At 38.9% G+C, this 18495-nt stretch overlaps 1 protein-coding gene across 4 annotated transcripts in view; it reads right to left on the bottom strand.

The window, feature by feature from the left end:
- LOC118274025 (acetylcholine receptor subunit beta-like 2) overlaps positions 1–18495 on the bottom strand; it is a 43287-nt gene that overhangs the window by 16329 nt on the left and 8463 nt on the right. For 2 of the 4 annotated variants that reach the window (XM_050707889.1, XM_050707886.1), the window contains 8 exons: positions 17303–17431; positions 16516–16677; positions 15840–15996; positions 15242–15369; positions 13199–13374; positions 7100–7252; positions 6102–6217; positions 5637–5749 (listed from right to left, as the gene is read on the bottom strand). In XM_050707889.1, coding sequence (XP_050563846.1) covers positions 5637–5749; positions 6102–6217; positions 7100–7252; positions 13199–13374; positions 15242–15369; positions 15840–15996; positions 16516–16677; positions 17303–17431 — 1134 coding nt within the window. Of the gene's footprint in view, positions 1–5636; positions 5750–6101; positions 6218–7099; positions 7253–12993; positions 13170–13194; positions 13375–15241; positions 15370–15839; positions 15997–16515; positions 16678–17302; positions 17432–18495 lie in introns of those variants that run through there. The other 2 variants (XM_050707887.1, XM_050707888.1) reach the window with 2 other exon arrangements.

Raw genomic sequence — 18495 nt, 5'->3', positions numbered from 1 at the left:
GATACAACACTCCATCAGACATCAGATAACCTCGTTCTGACCAGCCCCTCCCCTAGACGGATCGGAGTCCTCCAGATCCTCTACGATCGTCTTCAGCTCGGGGTCTTTGAGCTGGTTATCACGTACGTCGGCAGGTGCCCTGTGCGGTATATCTACAGTCACTAAGCATACCTCGCATCCACCTGGGTCCTTTTCACAACAGGCGGGGCGGCTTAGCGTATCTGCAATCACGTTCACCTTACCGGGGGTGTACTGGATCTGTAAGTTATAAGCCTGAAGGGTCAATGCCCACCTTGCCAAACGGCCACTGGGGAACTTCAAACTCATCAACCAACGTAAGGGTTGATGGTCGGACTTGACGATGACCTCTGATCCTTCGATGTAGCCCCTGAATTTAGTCACCGCCCAGACCACAGCTAGCGCCTCCCTTTCCGTGGTGGTATAGTTGTGCTCAGCTGGTAACAGCAACCGACTGGCGTACTCCACAGGCCTCTCGTCAGGGCCCTCCCCCTGCATCAGAACTGCTCCGAGACAGTAACCACTACTGTCGGTATTAAGTGAGAAGGGCTTACTTTCGTCGGCTTGACGGAGTATGGGCGCGGTGACCAGGAGTCTCTTGATGTGCTCGAACGCAGCCTGCTGCTCCTCATGCCACCTCCACGAGCTATTCTTCTTGAGAAGGTCAGTTAAAGGCTTCGCGACAGCGGCGTAATTCGGCACAAATCGCCGGAACCAGCTTGACGTAGCTAAGAAACCTTTAAGCTGCCTCTCGTTCTTCGGGGCAGGCATGTCAGCTATGGCTGAGGTCTTCTCCGGGTCTACCTGCAAACCACCGGGTACAATAATGTGCCCCAGGAACCGCACCGAATCACAGGCAAAACAACTTTTCTTGCGGTTAACACGTAGATTAAATTTATCCAGCCTATCAAGACTGCCTCCAGATCCTCGAGGTGTTCTTCAAACGTGGGCGACAGAACAATCAGGTCATCTAGGTAGCCTAGGATACTTACCGATCTACCACCACCTCGGGGGTCTGAGGACGTCACAGCGCCGTCACTGGTCTCGAGTGTCCGCGCTGGTACAACCAGGTTCGACCGGAACCGGTCGATCAGTCTCTGGAACGTGGCACCGGAGTTGCGCAATCCCATGGGCATTCTCTTAAACCTGTAGGTGCCAGAGGGCGTAACAAACGCGGTCTTGTCGCGGTCCTCTTCTGCGACACTAACCTGAAAATAGCCAGACTGGAGGTCGAGCGTTGACATGTAGGCGGTGGTCTTCGCGGCATGAAGAACGTCTTCTATGCGCGGCAATGGGTACCGGTCAGGCTCCGTCACAGCATTGAGCTTGCGGTAATCTACACATAACCGGACGCCACCGTCTTTCTTCTTCACCAACACTACGTTCGCGGCCCACGGCGACTCACACTCCTCTATAACGTCTGCTCGCAGCAGCTTCTCGAGCTCACCGTCCAGCAGCTGCTTCTTACCTGCCGACATCCGGTAGGGTGGTGAGGCGGTAGGCTCCTGCCTCTCGCCCACTCGAATGTGGTGAGTAGCGTAAGATGTAGCTGGTCCCTCGGTGGCGAAACGCGCAGCTTTAGATATTATAAGCTGGTTGAGCTGCGACCTCTGAGCAGGTGACAGCTTAGATCCCTCGTTTTCTCTCAGTGCCAGGCCGGTGGTGTTAACCTGCATCAGCTCTGCGTCACTGGTGGACATAAGACTGTAAGAGCGCACAAAGGGTACCTTCATCTTTGTCAAATCTGAAAAATACCAACAACCACGTTGAAGGTCAAGCAAAATACCAGATTTCGTAATAAAATCTTGTCCGAGAAGCGTCCTATTCTCCGCCCCTGGTATAACAATAAATGTTGTAGGTACAGTACGTCCCTGTACTACAACATTCGTATCGCACAACAACACGTCACGTGTATGTTGGGTCCCGTCGGCCAACCCTATCGTGCGGCGGGCCGGTGTAAAACTAGTCCCGTTCTTCAACAAAATAGCATATAAACCGGGGCTAGCTAAGCTTTCGGTAGCGCCGGTATCAAGCACAGCGACACCTAATAACGAAGCCACTTCAATATTTATCGTCGGCTGCGACGTGGAGGAATCGTGTGTATAAGCACTTTGGAAACTTACCTTCCCGTCGGCGGCCGCGGCTGGTGCATCTTCCATGCACTTGCCTTTACAAGTGGGACATTTCGACCGAATAACGCCTTCACGACCGCAACCATAACAAGCTAACTCATTACCTTTCGACTTACACTCGTCCATCGTGTGTCCGAAACGTTTGCAGCGTGCACAGCGTGGTCTAACACGTTTAGAAGTCGCGCTACTACTATCTATGTTCGAACTAGAGTCGGACGTAGTCGTTTGAGGGTTAACATTTTTCACCGCAGCCGTTTGCGGGTTAATATTTTTACCGGTCGAGGTTGAAGGGTTATCTTTATTACGTAAATTCGTGTTCGCGGTATTATTGTTAGACGATGTACTAGATTGGTTCGCTTCGCCCAGCATCTCCTCTACGTACCTAGCTCTCTCAAGTAGACAGTCGACACTACTTACGCTATCACGCGGAACACGTTTGCGGATTCTACGGTGTAACAGGCCATACACTATATCGAGTTGCATTTGTTCTGGTAAAGGATATGGTAACCGCGAAATGTTAGCACGCACACGCGAAATATATACGTCGGCACTTTCACTTTGTTGTTCTGTCGCGAATATGTCGCGTAAGACCCTGTGGGCTGGGCGCGCCGCGCCGTACATGAAGCGCAGCCGGCGTAACGCGTCGTCCCAGCTCTCCACCGTAGGTCGCACTCCTCGCCACCACACGGCGGCGTCTCCGGTCAGCAGCATCGGCAGTCCTCGTAACGCGTGGTCGTCTGAGACGCCTGCGCACTCCTTGTAGACGAGCACGCTCTCGATGAACGCTTCCACGACGTCGGCGTTGCAGGCGGCTCCATCGAACCGAGCCGTGCACCGGGTAAAATTGCTCTGCGCAGTGTGCACCGCGTGCACTCCTGCAGCAGGAGGTTGAGTCGACCCCCTCATCACGCTGGCCAGGATCCTAGATAGCTGGTCTTCCGTCATTGTGATCATATTCGTATCGCGTCGGTCCGTTGTGGTAGGTGACGCCGCCGCCATGTTGTCGTCCGCGGCGGTTTCCGCCACTCGCGTATCCGTGAACTCTTCGTCACTATCGCTACTGCGGTTCTCGATGGCCGTCTGTCCGCGTGTTTTCGGCATCTTCTCGAGACACGACGGTTACAGCCTCGGTACAGTAGGTACACAACAGACTTCAACGGAGCGTGGAATACGTTCGCACTCGCGTAGGTACTTTCGAGCACGAGCCACGAGTTGGGCGCAATTTTGTAATGTATGTACAAAAGTTTATTATATTATAATTACACAGTTAGTGACAATCACAATTAGGTAACACACAGACAGCAGTAATATAGTTCAAACAATAATCTAGGTACAAGGTAGGACGCCGCGCGACGCAGTCGCGCGCGTATGTGCTTTCACTACGGGCGTGTAGGGCCGACTGGCGACGTGAGGAGCGGTGGGAACGCCGCGGCTTGCGTTAGCGCGCGAAGCGCGGAACCGACGCGTCGGATGATATTCTCGTTATAACACAGCACGTAAACGACGCGACGGATGATATTCTCGCTACATTTGTATTTAATATATTTAACACTTCATTTCGATGTGATACACGAAACATCTCGCAAACAGACCCATTTAATTATCTCGCATCGAATTAAGGAATGTTCAACAAACGAAAGACGAAATTCTAATACTTACCGATACCTATTGAATATTTAAATTGGAATTAACGATCAGAGACGTTTTGTCAATTGGGCTTAATACGTTCACGGAGCCAGCAAAGCGAGGCAAGGAACCAATGAGATCGATCAACTGGAAGGAGGTAGGTATGAAAATTGGACGATTTTTTTACTGATTGTCCCATCATTGTGTGTGGCTGCGACTCGCTTGATTTTATGCTGTCCTAGTACCTTTAGTGTAATTTGAAGAACAAAGTAATTCAAATAAAAAGATTTTTGTAAATTAACAAAGTTAATATCACAATAATACGAAATCATTACACCTAACGTTTGCTCCAATAGATATATAAAACAACGTGTCTATTACATTGTCTAATTTTTACCTAAGTATATATGGTATCAGTTACCTTTTAAAATGTGTTAGGTAAACGTGATAAAGGGTTTGGTAAACTTAACTGTAATTACCGCTAAAGGATGATAACAGACCATTAACTGTCTCTAAGAGTGAATTTTTTAAATATATACTAAGGAACAACTTAAGCAATCATTAAATGACTCTGAGTGCGGCAGTAAAATAAATACACTACGAAAATCATCTAACGCTGTTCGTCTGCAAACTAATATAGCCGGAGTGCAAATAAATAAATCCTTGCGCTAGAATCACTTGCAGCACTGCACGCTATCTAATAACTGGGCTACACGTACTGGGGTACATTCACCATTTGCGAGGACTACAATTCAGTGAACAAACATACATTTCTCAATTCCTTCTTTTATTACAGCTTCGTATTTTTGTACCGGGTTTACGATTTTCGGTACACGATAGTGTACGGAGCACGCGAGACTGCAATGAACTGCGAATTTGCGGGTAATTCCGTTTTATAACACCACAGATGCACGGATGTTTGTGGATGAAAAATTTAACGTGCGGTAATGGATATTTACTCTTTCTCTAAGAATTTGTAAAGGAAGTTCAGAATATAATGTTCAGCTTCTTTTGTAGAAACTGGACATTACATTACAATACAGACTGGAAACTGGTAAAAAGTAAAAATATGGATTCAATCACCCTTTATAACTACCAATACGTAGTAAATACATAGACAGTAAAATAATTATAATGCTAGTTATAATTATAGTGCATAGTTTTTACCATCAATCCGTTTATACATATAATTGTGTGAGTGAGGTTACCGGATGCCCAATTGCCTTCTTAATCTTCCCAATCCCCGATTCCCTGACAACCCTTAAATTCCTAACCCCCAAAGGACGGCAACGCAACTATAACACCTCTTGTGTTTCGGTTGTCGATGGGTGGCGGCGATTGCTTACCATCAGGTGACCTATCTGCTCGTTTACCGGCTTATACCATATACCATAAAAATATTATAAAATATAAAAGTGTACAAATTAAATGCCCGTCTAATACTAATTATGATAATTATTTCAAGGAAAAATATTATGTCTTCCCGTAGATTTGAACTGCCTCTCATAATTCTTCCTGTTTCACGGACCGTTATGACTTAGTCACCGGTACATGAATATTTAATTTCTGAATTAGCAAACATTTTTTTTCCTTCGAATATACTTTTTTACAAACTTCAAAAAGCCAGGTTCTCCGTTTGACCTGTAAGTATGTAGGTATGTTTGTGCGCGAGTATCTCGCGTTTGGCTAAACCGATTTTGATGCGGATTTCAGCATAGTATTTTTCAGAGTAAGGAGAAGGCTTTAAGCAAATTACCTGTCTAAAAAATTGTGGTGGTTAACAAAATTGAAGGTGGTTCCCTTTTAAAGAAACAGTTATTTGGTTCAATGTTTTTTAGATACGTTTTAGTTTCCACTTACCTCATTATCTTTGTCAGCATCCTTAATGTGCTGCGCTATGAAGCGGACACTCTTCAATGCGGCAGCTACTTCTGGCGAGAGGTGACGCGGCAACATGTTCTCGGATTCAGTCACTAAAGGAAAGAAGGGTAATGCTTAAGTACTTTTTTTATGTATCAACATGTACTATGTTGTAGAAAATAACGTATTAATTTTTAATTTGTTTTAACAAACGACTTCGAAAAGAAATTATTATTAACATGACTTTAAAAAATGGAGGTTGAAGTCGGTTTTTTTAAACGTAATTTATTAAAAAATTATTAATTTTAGTGAAACGTTTCATGATACGTGTTTTCCAGTGATATTACTTAATAGAACTTAAATTAGACACTGTCAGTAGAAGCAAAGAAGAATAATTAAAAATAATATTTTAAAGGTATGTAATCTCACAAGAAACGCCATAATCATCCTCATGGTAGACTTTACCTGAAGGTCTTTGATGAGCACCTCCAGCAGACAGCATGTCATCTTCTGGAGCTGGTGATTTACGATAATCACCATTATCCTTGGAATCCCCGAAGGCATCCGTTAAACTGTCCCTGCTGGAAATACGAGGGAGTAAACATTGTGCTTGTGACATGTGAACAAAGACGTGATAAGAAAGTGTTAACTATAATAATTATTTATTTCTTACGTTCTTTAAAAAACGTTGCCCCACACTAGAATTTTCTCCTATGTCATGGGTGCGTTAACAAACATTCCAATTTCACATAACCTAGACCAAAACTACAATTTGTGGATTACACAAAGAGTTGCTCCGTACAGGAATTGAACCTTCTACACATTATTATAAGATAAGTACATATTATAATTATTATAGTTAACACTTTCTTATAGTTATCAGTGGGAAAAATAAAATATATATTAAAATATATTTTCTGATGCTAAAAATGTCTGAAATAATATACATATAGATTCTAAAAAAACAAACGTTAGGTAAAGAAACCCCAGAACGGTTCAGTTATAGGAAAACGGAAACCTTGCTTTGCTACAAAAATGGGGAAGGAAACTCAAAATGAGCTTCGGATACAAAAATAAACATAACAGTTACACAGAAACAAATAAATACTTAATAATGGGTATGAAAATTATAAACAACATACAATTCCAAACTTCGTGCTAGACATTAGAGGGGATAATCTAAAAAAGTGCAGAAACATTTAGTTCATCTCAGGAATCGAACTGGAGACATCTCTATGTATTCTTATTTATAAACATTCCTCAATTTTTTTTCAATCGTTGCCCCACACCATATTATTTTCTTCTCTATGTCAAAACAATCCCTTTTTTTAATCATTGGCCCACACTAGCCTTTTTTCCTGTGTCGTAAACTAGTGTGTTTACGAGTACAAACATACAACTTCACATACACATAACACCCATATTACGTTTAGATATAATATAATAACTAATTTTATCCTTACCTCATTTCCAGTTCATTAGTGTAGCCATTGGACACGAAGGTATCATCGTAATCTGGTAGAGAATACTTGGTTCTCCTCATCATGAGGAGTTTCGGCATCAACTGGAGGAACAGTTTCTTCATCCAAGGAGACATCGTGTGCGTTGATGGAGACCTTTCAGTAAAGTAAAATTTGATATTTTGATTGGCTTTATTTAATTTTATAAGGGGGACGTTTAATAGGTATGGATTTAGGGACCATTCTAGACGCTGCTCGCTATTTCTCATGCATGCTTTATTTTTATTATGTTTTGGTTCATTATTAAATCATTCTAAGTCATGTTTTTTATACTTTACGCTTAATACTTTTAAGACACACTTTAAAAACTACAGTGTGCCTACCTATCATCTCTATGTTACACTACTTTTAATTTTTATTTAATAGTGCTTCATATTCTTTAACAGCGCAGCCTTCACTTTTACTCTGTAATAAAACATGGGCCTCCCTATGTAGGTTCGTAGATGAAAATCACTCGCTATGATCTTCCACAACGTCTGCTTACAAACACACCCTTTACGAAAATAGGAAACACGTGTAAAGTCCCTATGGTACCTCACAATATACCTTCACAAATTACCAAAACATACACTCCCACCATCATCACATTTAACAATAAGTCGCTTAAAGCGCTGCAAGATTCAACTGTAATCGTCCCGTTAATTACCGCACAAAATTGCGCTTTATTTTATACAGCGCCGCAAATTATTCAAAGCTGTAATAGCTTATCGTGCTATCATACGCCATATATCACACACACAATGTTCTATTACTGTAATGACAAAATAACAATGGAAACGAAAGATTTATTCGAATTGGCGTATAGGGATGTGCTTTTCGAATAACTATTCGTATTATAGAAGATATTTGTTGAACGTTTTGTACAGAAATGTGTGGTTTTGAACACCCTATTGAATAAAAAACTAAGCTCTAAACCTAATGCACGCTTCCATGTCATTCTTCTGTAGTGGGATATGGACTCCGAAAGTGAAGTGTATCATTTACTAACGGAAACCAAAACCGAGTTTAGTCTACACTAATATTATAAAGAGGAAAACTTGTTTGTTTGGTTGTAACGAATAGGCTCAAAAACTACTGGACCGATTTTAAAAATTCTTTCACCATTCGAAAGCTACATTATCCACGAGTAACATCTACACTAATATTATAAAGAGGAAAACTTTGTTTGTTTGGTTGTAATGAATAGGCTCAAAAACTACTGGACCGATTTTAAAAATTCTTTCACCATTCGAAAGCTACATTATCCACGAGTAACTTATGTTACTTATGTTACTCGTGGATAATGTGTAGCCTATATAGTCTATACTATATTTTATTTTGGAAAAAGATAGGGTTCCGTAATAAAATGAAGTTTCGGCTTCAAATATTTTTGAAGGCGAAACTTCGTTTTCAGCAACTACGAGTATACGCTTTTGTTACAATTATTTCGAACAGTCGACACGCGTTTCGGCGTCGAATAGCACTGTATTCGAATAAACGATCATAGTCGGCACATCACTACACTACGCACAGAGGTTTAATATTTGCATGTACGCGATTACAAGTGCGCAGTCGGTTAATTTTTATTGTAACGATCATGCTAGCGTTCCACTCACATCCGATGCCCGTGTCACGGCATCAGAGTACGTTTGTACAATTGTGACACATTTCTGCAGTGAAAATAGATATGTAATCGAAAACTGTTGCTATTGCCGGTATGTCTGGTTTTAAATGAAAATTGATTCAGTACAGAAATATGTAGTAACCATTGGTTGGTTACTAAACCGATTAAAGGTCATATTACACTTTATCTGCATCGCTCCTAGTAATAACCCAGCAATTAATTTGTCATTTTTTGAACATTAAATGTTATATCGTATGATATAATTTCATACCATCAATATTAAAAGGCCGTAAGCCGCGGTCCACGAGCTGTCAGCTTGCTTCCAACCTTTTGTAAAGTACAAAACTTGTTTATGTTTCATAATAGCAAAGGTCTCCTGGACATAATAGCCAATTTGGCATTGCTCTGTGCCATGACTTTTATGATTAAGTTTCCAACTATGTTAAAAAACTAACGTACCAATCAGTTTTTAATATTTCTGTGCCTAACTATAGCAACTGTCTCTATACTGAATTAATCTTTATTCTTACTTGCACACGAAATAACTAGGTTAACTAGACCAAATGTGCTACATTCTGGTAGCTAAACATGTAACTTCTCATTACGTCCTTCCTGCATTGAATGAGAATGCTCTTTATTCTGCAAACTGAAGTGTACCGAACCATACCATATTTCACACTATTGTTCCGCGATAGCGGTGTGTGTGGCAATATTACAATGACCGTTCAGATTTATGCGTCTCCTTTATTTCGCTAGCTGTTTATTTTGGAATATTTTATTATATTTTTGAGTGCTATTTTTGGTTTTAAATATTTTATGTCGATATAGCTACGACAAAGTTAAGTTATACTTTTCTTCCTATTTTACCAAAATGGCTTACCCACTCAAGTACTCAATCTAAAACGCGTATATTGTGCACACGTCTTGCTTTTTAATATTTAGGGTCTTCATGTAGGTACAATTCAGAAAGAATGGAATGAATAAATATCGTACATTCACATTGTAGTTGTAGCAAATTACCGCGAACTTTTCAGTGTGAGAGAGCCATGCTTCGGCAGGAATGGGCCGGCTCGATCGGAGTTATACCACGGCCTAACAGAAAACCGATGTAAAACCCCCTTCCCAATCCCCAATTCCCCAATAATCCTTAAATTCCTAACCCCCAAATGGACAGACGGCTACGCACTTGTAATGTCTCTGGCGTTTTGGGTATCCATGAGCGGCGGCGATTGCTTACCATCAAATGATCCGTCTGCTCGTTTATCGGCCTATACCATACTTTATTCCGGAGACAAATTCTAAGTGACTGACCAACCCGGAGACTTACGTGTTGAGTGCTTGTACATTTACTTACTCCACAGACTTACTCAGGTTAGGGCGGCAAACGAGCAGATGATGACAAAGGTCATTGGGCGGAATCCGACCCGGTCGCGGACACGAATGAAAATGATATCAAATGAAAGAGTATAAATTTATTTAACATTAGGTATGATTATTTTTTTTTTAATCCATGGGACAAAAAAGTTAGAACCAAAAATAGACGAAATTAAGTCGCAACTTTGACATACTTCCCAAATCGATTAATGAAGCTGAAAATTGGCATAGATGTTAACTACATGATTATAAACAAAATGTCAAAAATCCCCATCGATTAGACTTTTACCAAATGAAATATTCAAGGTCAAAAGGTCAAAATTACGGTTTTTTCTATTTTTCTCGAAAAGGACAAGTTTTATCGTACAAATATGTTCAACAGAGTTGTAGATCTTACAATTTTTTACAAAAATGGTTCATCACTTTTACCCTTACGACTGTCCATTCGTGAGATATCGCGGTTTTAATGAAATAAAACGTATTTTATATAATACTCGCAGGGTTTTACTGCTGCTCGGCTCCTATTAATTGTAGGTAGCATGATGTTTTATAGCTTATAGCATAATTCGATAAATGGACTAACTAACAAAAAAAAAACACTTCGATTCGGACTACTAGTTCTGGAGATTAGCGTGTTCTATAAATTCTTCAGCTTAAAATATTAGTACTACTTTTCCGCAGTTTCAATCGATGCTGGCCAGAAGGCCAGCATCGATTGAAACTGCGGAATCGATTGAAACATTAGGCTATGCTTAATAGAAATTAAGCATAGCCTAATGTTTCAATAATTATAACCTACCTCAATAATTAATGGACTATCAAACACAAAAGCAATAATTCGATTCGATGTTGTAGTTCTGGAGGTGTGCTCGTTCAAAGATACAAACTCTTTAGCTTATATATTAAGTTACTAAGTATTCCGGCGCTGTTTCAATCGCTCTGCTCAGTACTTGTAGACCATTATTATATTGTATTGAATAATCCATTCATCCAGGAAGCTTATAGGCTATAAAACATCACGCTATGATGATATACTAGGAGCCGAGCAGCGAGTAAAACCGCGGGAGTGGTACTTACGCGCTAATCTCCAGAACTAATACTGCGATTTTTTTTTTTGGTTTTGGATAGTCTACTTATCGAGGAAGGTTAAGCTATAAAATATTACGCGACGGTCAACAGGGGCCGAGCAGCGGATGAGACCAAGCAGGAGTTTTACTATTATTTGAAGCTGAAGAGTTTGTTTGAACGCACTAATGTCTAGAACTACTGGTTCGCACCAAATTGTTATTTTTGTGTTGAATAAGTCCATGTATCGAGAAAGGCTATACGCTATAAAACATCTCGCTACAATTAATAGAAGTAGAGTAGCAGATAAAACTATGCGGAAGTAGTACTAATATTTAAAGCAGAAGAATTTGTTTGAACACGTTAATCTCAAGAACTATTGACCTGCATCGAATTATTCTTTTTGTGTTAAATAGTCCATTTGTTGACTACAATCAATAGGAGGAGGTAAAATCGGGAGATAGCGAGTCAAACTCATTGAGTTATGTAAACTATGATTTATTTATTTAAAACCGTGATATCTCACGAATGAAAAGTCGTAAGACTAAAAATGATAAACCATTTTTGTAGAAAATTGTATGATATACAACTGTGTCGAACATATTTTAACGATAGAACTTGCCGTTTTCGAGAAAAATTGAAAAAACCATAATTTTGACCTTTTAACCTTGAATATTTTTTTTACCAAAAGTGAGATCGATGAGGATTTTTGACATTTTGTTTATAATGGTGCACTTAACGTTTATGCTATTTTTCAGCTCTATGCGAATTATGTTAAGGATATTAATCACGCCAAATAAATAATTATGTAAAAGTTTATTTTTCTCCACTCTCCCACATCCCACAAGAAAGCGACCCTTACCATGATAAACTAGACACATTTTATTCATATATCCTGATAATTTCATTTCTGTCCGCCGTGGGTTTTTTTCCCATACATTTTGCCCATTGACCTTTAATATCGACGCGTGACGTCGCGCATTGACACTAGTCGTGTTATTAGTGCTATAACGGCCTTTGAGGGAGGAGATTGTACTTTATCATATATAATTAGGTAGCTTCGTCACAAAGCCCGCTGTTTAAAAATACATTTTTAAAATTAAATACTTTGTAACTTAAAGTCTTACCAAAAATACTAAAAGAACACAAGCTTTACTAAAGTCAATGCTTTAATCTAAAAGGATTGCTTTTTAAATTTAAGAAACATTGTACCATGTTTCGTATAAGTCCGTGTGTATTAATTTGGAAATCGCTGGCAAGATATTTATAAAGGATAGGGTTGTTAGTAGTCTTCCATTATTGCTTCTTGGCTGAACATAATTGTATGGTAAGTTCTCTGGCCTTTGCCCTGCAGTGGGACATTTATAGGCTGGTCATCAACTGTGCTGGCTAAACATCTAGAATATTCTGTGTATCGGTAACTACTACATCAACAAGCAACACCATTTTGCTGTAGGAAGCTTAGATAGGGTAGGGCGAATTAGTTTCAAAGCTTGCACTTTGCGAGATATGTAAAATTTTCCGTCAACACAGAAAATTATTGAAGTATATTCTTTATTTAAGCAAGCTTCACATAATCGAACAACAATCAAAAGCTGCAGGTAAAATTGTAGCTTCGATTACTTAGTTTAAAGGTTTTATGCACTGCCACTAGATATTTATTATAACGTTTATTATCTGGATACTTTGGAACAAGATTTAGATAATAAACCACTACGAAGCGACAGTATAGCCAGAGAAAGATTCAAGGAAGTGGAAACGTGAGAAAGGAAGCTAACTAACTTTCTTTACTCACCTAAAATGAACGTTGAGAACACAAACAGTCATCCAGACACTCAGAGACACCAGTATCATGGTGAACAGCAAATACTTCCCTAATAAAGGTATAGCGAGCGACGTGGGCGGGATTATTTCAGCCAGCAACAGGAAGAATACAGTCAGCGACACCAAAATCGAGATGCTTAACGATATCTACGAGAAAAGAAAAAAAGAATATTTACCTGAAATGCACGTTAAGTATGCAAACAGTCACCCAAACGCTGAGCGAGACGAGTATCATCGTGAATAGTAGATATTTCCCAAGCAAGGGGATTGCCAGGGATGTTGGCGGAATGATCTCAGCCAGACCAAGGAAGAACACAGTGAGGGACACCAGGATGGAGATGCAGAGCGATATCTAAGGAAGAGAAGTCTCTTTTGAGTTATTTCATTCAAATTCTTTGGTTTTTGGCACACTAAATAATGGAATTAGCTTGTGATCAAAACGTTATTTGGTACCCCACTGGCGTTGGTGATGATTGAGCGATCCATCTGCATGTCAGTCTATAAACGAAGATTGACTTGAGAAATTTTGTGATTAGCATGTGTTGTAATGTACATCGTGCAAATGTGTGGCGTACATATATTGTGTGATGGTTGATCTGCCAAGTAAATCTTATGTACAATATGTCGGAAACAGTCCTTCTTGTGCCAAAATTTTCAAGTCAAATTCTTCGTCTGAAATCAAACGGATACAGGTCGATCGCACGTACTTACCGCCATCACTTCTCGTTTCGTGGGGTTGTGAGCAAATTTTGACCAGAAATTAATTCCACCTGCTGTCAAATCAGTGCACGAAAATCCATTCTATGGCTATCACATTACATTTTTATAATTACAAATTGTCTTTCCACTATATTTACGAAGAAAAGGTACAATTTATATAATGTGTTGCACAACCAATGAGTGAATTATTCGGGATCATGCAATGAGATGAAAATTTTAAACAAAATTTAGAATTTTATTGGGATCGAGGAGGAATTTTGAAAGAATTTTGGAAGTTAGGTAAAATTAAACCCTTTCTTCGGTAAGAGTTTTACAATAAGCTCAGTAATTATAGAATCTCGTCAGATATTTAAAAAAGTCCGGCAGCAGATGTTTTATTTACTTCAGGAATAGTTCTTTTTAAACAACAAGAATAAATAAAATTCGTAAGAAATAAAATTCATTTATTTTAAACCATACCATCCCAAATTAATTTTAGGAATGAAAACCTCGATATTAATCAGAAAATAACTGAAATAAATACAGAGTACGACAATAATGTCAGAAATATATATCGAGAAGAACATTAGGATAATTTTGGGACATGAACAGTTGAAGTTCATAATAATAATATTGAGAAGAATTTGGAAATTGGAGTGTGGAAAGACAATAGCTAACAAACACAATATTGAGATGATGCTAATACACGCACACGTCTAGCTAATGATTCAAAAAAGACCATTACCAATGGATGAGGGTAGTGAAGGATGGTATTGCGGATTGAAGGCTATATATGAACATGCCCTGAAACATCCCATTCACATTTACATAAAAAGCTAAATTGTGACGACATTCTATCACAAAGTTTTCAACTACATATCATTTAGAACCGTCTTCTTGTGCCCTGCTTCAGTATGTGTCTACGTCTTTTGTTTTATTTGTTACTTAGGTTTTGTTTTAAATACATAAACTAATAACATATTTTATTCTACAGATAAATGCAATGTAAACATTTATGTAAAATAAAAGTAACAAAAAATTATAAATTTAAAAATGTATAAAACTACTGAAGAAACACAGGAGAGAAAACTAAAGTAAGTTAAAGAAACTATCTGTTTTATTTACAAATCGAAAGATAGTAATAAATTGACTCATAAAAATCAGACAAAGAGAATTAACTAACAAACAAAATAGAACTTGCTAATAGGAAAACACTATAACCAAAATAAAAAAAAAAAACTACATTGCGATCGTAAGATAGAATGTCGTCACAGCTACCACACACATGAAACACCAGTAAGGACCTGTTTCACAATGAATGATTAAGTTTCTATGGACTAATAGATAGATAATTTTATTTATTTGGCAGATTTGAAGGAGCTTCGAGCTGATAAATTGGCGCGAAACTTCAGCAAAGGACGCGAATATCTGCTTTGGCTCAGTGCCGATAACGAAATATGAAACTTGATCAAACACTATGAAACAGGCCTTAAAAGAAGTAAATAGAAATAGAGACGTACCTTTTCACCAGAGTCTGAAGGTAGGTAGAAGACAAGCACAGTCAGGAACGTAAGACCAACGCATGGTATAATCAGATTCACTGTGTAAAACAATGTCTTTCGTCGCATTGTCAGCTTGAATGTTATATCTGGAAGAAAATATAGGTCAATGTATGGAACGTCAAAATCATCATGATCATGAACACCTCATTTCCATCCACTACTGTAGCCTTAGTACGATGCTTTACGTTTATCGATACGCGCTGTGATTGGTTAGTTAATAGGAGCAGACCAATCAGAACGCCCAACGCGGTCGATAAGATGTTGTTAGAGTCCACGGCACCAACCATGGTCAGATTTTTCATGATGTATTTTATGATTATTTATACATTCTTAAACTTTGATCAGTATAAGACCATAAATTTACTTCCCATTATAAACGAAAGACTAATAAAATAATTGGGGAATTTCTCATTTGAATTTCTCTTTCTAAGACAATAACAAAAGTTATATAAAAAAAATCCTCGTTTTCTAACAAATGTCTTAGAAACTTATTCTAATTACATGTTGACATCCTGAAAATCCTCACTTACTCAACTGTCAAAGAGTCACAAATTACCTGAAAACGGCTCTGGACAGCAAGGGTAATATTCTTCATTCCTGGTAGCTGGTACTTCCAAAATATCCCATTCGACTGAGAGGTAGAACTCGCTCAAATCAATACCGACGTGCACCAAACTGCTGCCTGGCGACTGATCCATATGCTTTAGATCTACCTGGAAGATCATAAAAATGGAGATTAATTATTAGGTAGTGAACAAACTAAAAATTGGACATTTCTTGAATTTTTGGGTGCAATATAATTGCGTGCAATCATTGAAAGACGTACTGTACTTTATGTAATTATTGTGATCTAACGCAATTCCTAAGCGCAGGATTTCTTTTAAAGATGATGATTTTCTCCTGAGTCGTCGTAGGTGCGTTTACACAAGTTTACATACATACGACACCCAGACCCAAAACAACAATTTGTGGATCACATAAAGAGTTGCTCCATGCGGGAATCGAACCCACAGCCATTCCCTGCCACCGTGCCAACCGGGCACTCAACTTATGGCAAAGCAAATTAATGGTTGTAGATACAACGGTTCTAAAGTAAGGATGTTCTCAGTGGGCCGTACATGGTGAGTCGAAGGTGTCTCCTAGTAGTTTCGTAAAAACTTTTACACACAAATATTAATTCCAATAAGTTGATAAACGTGGGTTTTTACAACTCCAACTTTAAATGAACCAACCTGTGCTCCATTATAAGTCCAGGATCCGAACTTCATGAAGCAGGTCTGCTCATCAAACGGGAAGTACTCCACGTTGATCTCACACGAGGACTTGTAGATGGCTGGCGGCTTCCAGTTCACCTCTCCAGTGTACTTCAACGTGGCCTTCGTCATCAGTGTCACCTAGAAATTAAAAAGTATTACTGTTAGTTACTTGGTACCCAAAATTATATAAAGATAAAGTTATAAATATTTCTCCTTTTTTTGAGGGGGGAAAATCATCCATTGACTTCTCCCGCCTTGGGCGAGGTGAGAGGGAGTGTCCGACTCTTACTGACTAAAAACCACCCCGTTCCTTCCCCTGCTTTTCGAGCCGGAGCCCCGGTAAACCCGCTAGGTAGTCCGCAGCTCATAAATATTTCTCCTAGATACGCAAAAGGTAAATGCAATACGCAATTTTCTTATAGGCCCGTATAATCATAGTAGAATACGTATAGTATTGCCGTAATATGCACTTCTGCCTACCCCTTCGAGGATAAAAGGCGTGACGTTAAGTTATACGTGTAGTACATAAACATACATAGATAGATGGTAGATGGTAACTAGTAACAAACTCACTAACAATTTATTTATTAATCCGACCAATTTTTTAAGTCATATATTTTTGTTACTTCGAGACATGATACTCGGTAGTCCCACTAGCCCAAACACAGACAAAGCAGTGAAACATAACTAAATAGCATAAATAGTACTGAATATAAACTACAAGAACCTCATCTTTGAGAAGTCTGTTAAAAATCTCACTCACTTCATAATTTCCATCCCAGTTATTGTAAAGCACGATATCTGGCAACCAGATGTGTTCTGATGGCACGTACAGCATCTCTACTCCTCCGTAGTCCTCAGGATTCCACTGCAGCTTGTAGTCGTACCATTTCTGTAACATACCGTAATAGTATTGAAATGTGTTTGACGATCAAAGATACACCGTTACATAAAACATTGGTAACTAACTCCATCTGCAAATTGAGCCAGGAAAATGCAAATTTAGTCAAATTTCTTTCTCTAGTACCTTCTACCGTTGGTTTATTAAAAAAATCATTCGAGAACATCACATCTAACATCTACGTAACAACGTACCAAACAAATAATAATGAGATCGTAAAAGTTTTATGATTTCAAAATCTGTTGGCCAATGGCTGGTGACAATTTCTTGTGGACGGGCTGTCGAACAGTAAACCAAAAGTTTAAGCCAGACTATACGAATTGTTCAGTAAATTATGCTTACGTGATTCGGTTTGTATATCATGAGTCGCGATAATTCGCGACTACTTTTACAGTATTTTCACATAATTACACACCAATTTCAATTACTATTTTATATTCCATTTACGATTGATACGTTAATTAACAAATGTTTAAAAACTAAGAAACTTAAGTCATAAACTTTACTCTCCCGACGACTATCAATGTATTCAAAATACGACAATATAATATAACCCAAGTAGCCACGAAGCCAAGTCGTAGGGACGGGTTCGGAAAATTTATACCTACCCCAAATCATACATATTTAATCACCACTCTACCAAATTGTTAAGAGTTACTTTCCCTATAAATAGACTAGCTTTCGCCAGAGACTTTTAACTTTTAAGAAACAATATACCTATAAGTACTATATAAAACCTTTTTTTAAGTTTAGTATATTCGCCCCCTATTAAATGAGATTTATGACACAAAAATGGTGAAAAGTAGATGAGCATTGTGCAGTAGTATTACGTGCCATAATGTGCACCTTTATCTATGCCTTCGGGGATAAAAGACGTGATGATACTGTGACAATAACCTCATGATTCTCATGATACAAATATTAACGTTTTATTATTATTTATATTAAATAAAAAGGTACGGGGTACGACTTATAATCTAGCGTGATGTCCAAAAAAACTACACAAATATAGAAGTGAAAGTAACATTTAACTAATTTTAATTGATTTAAAATAA

The sequence above is a fragment of the Spodoptera frugiperda genome, chromosome 3 (assembly GCF_023101765.2).
Source record: "Spodoptera frugiperda isolate SF20-4 chromosome 3, AGI-APGP_CSIRO_Sfru_2.0, whole genome shotgun sequence".
NCBI lineage: Eukaryota > Metazoa > Arthropoda > Insecta > Lepidoptera > Noctuidae > Spodoptera > Spodoptera frugiperda.
Note: the sequence above shows the minus strand (reverse complement) of the source record. Positions and strands in the feature narration are given on the sequence as shown.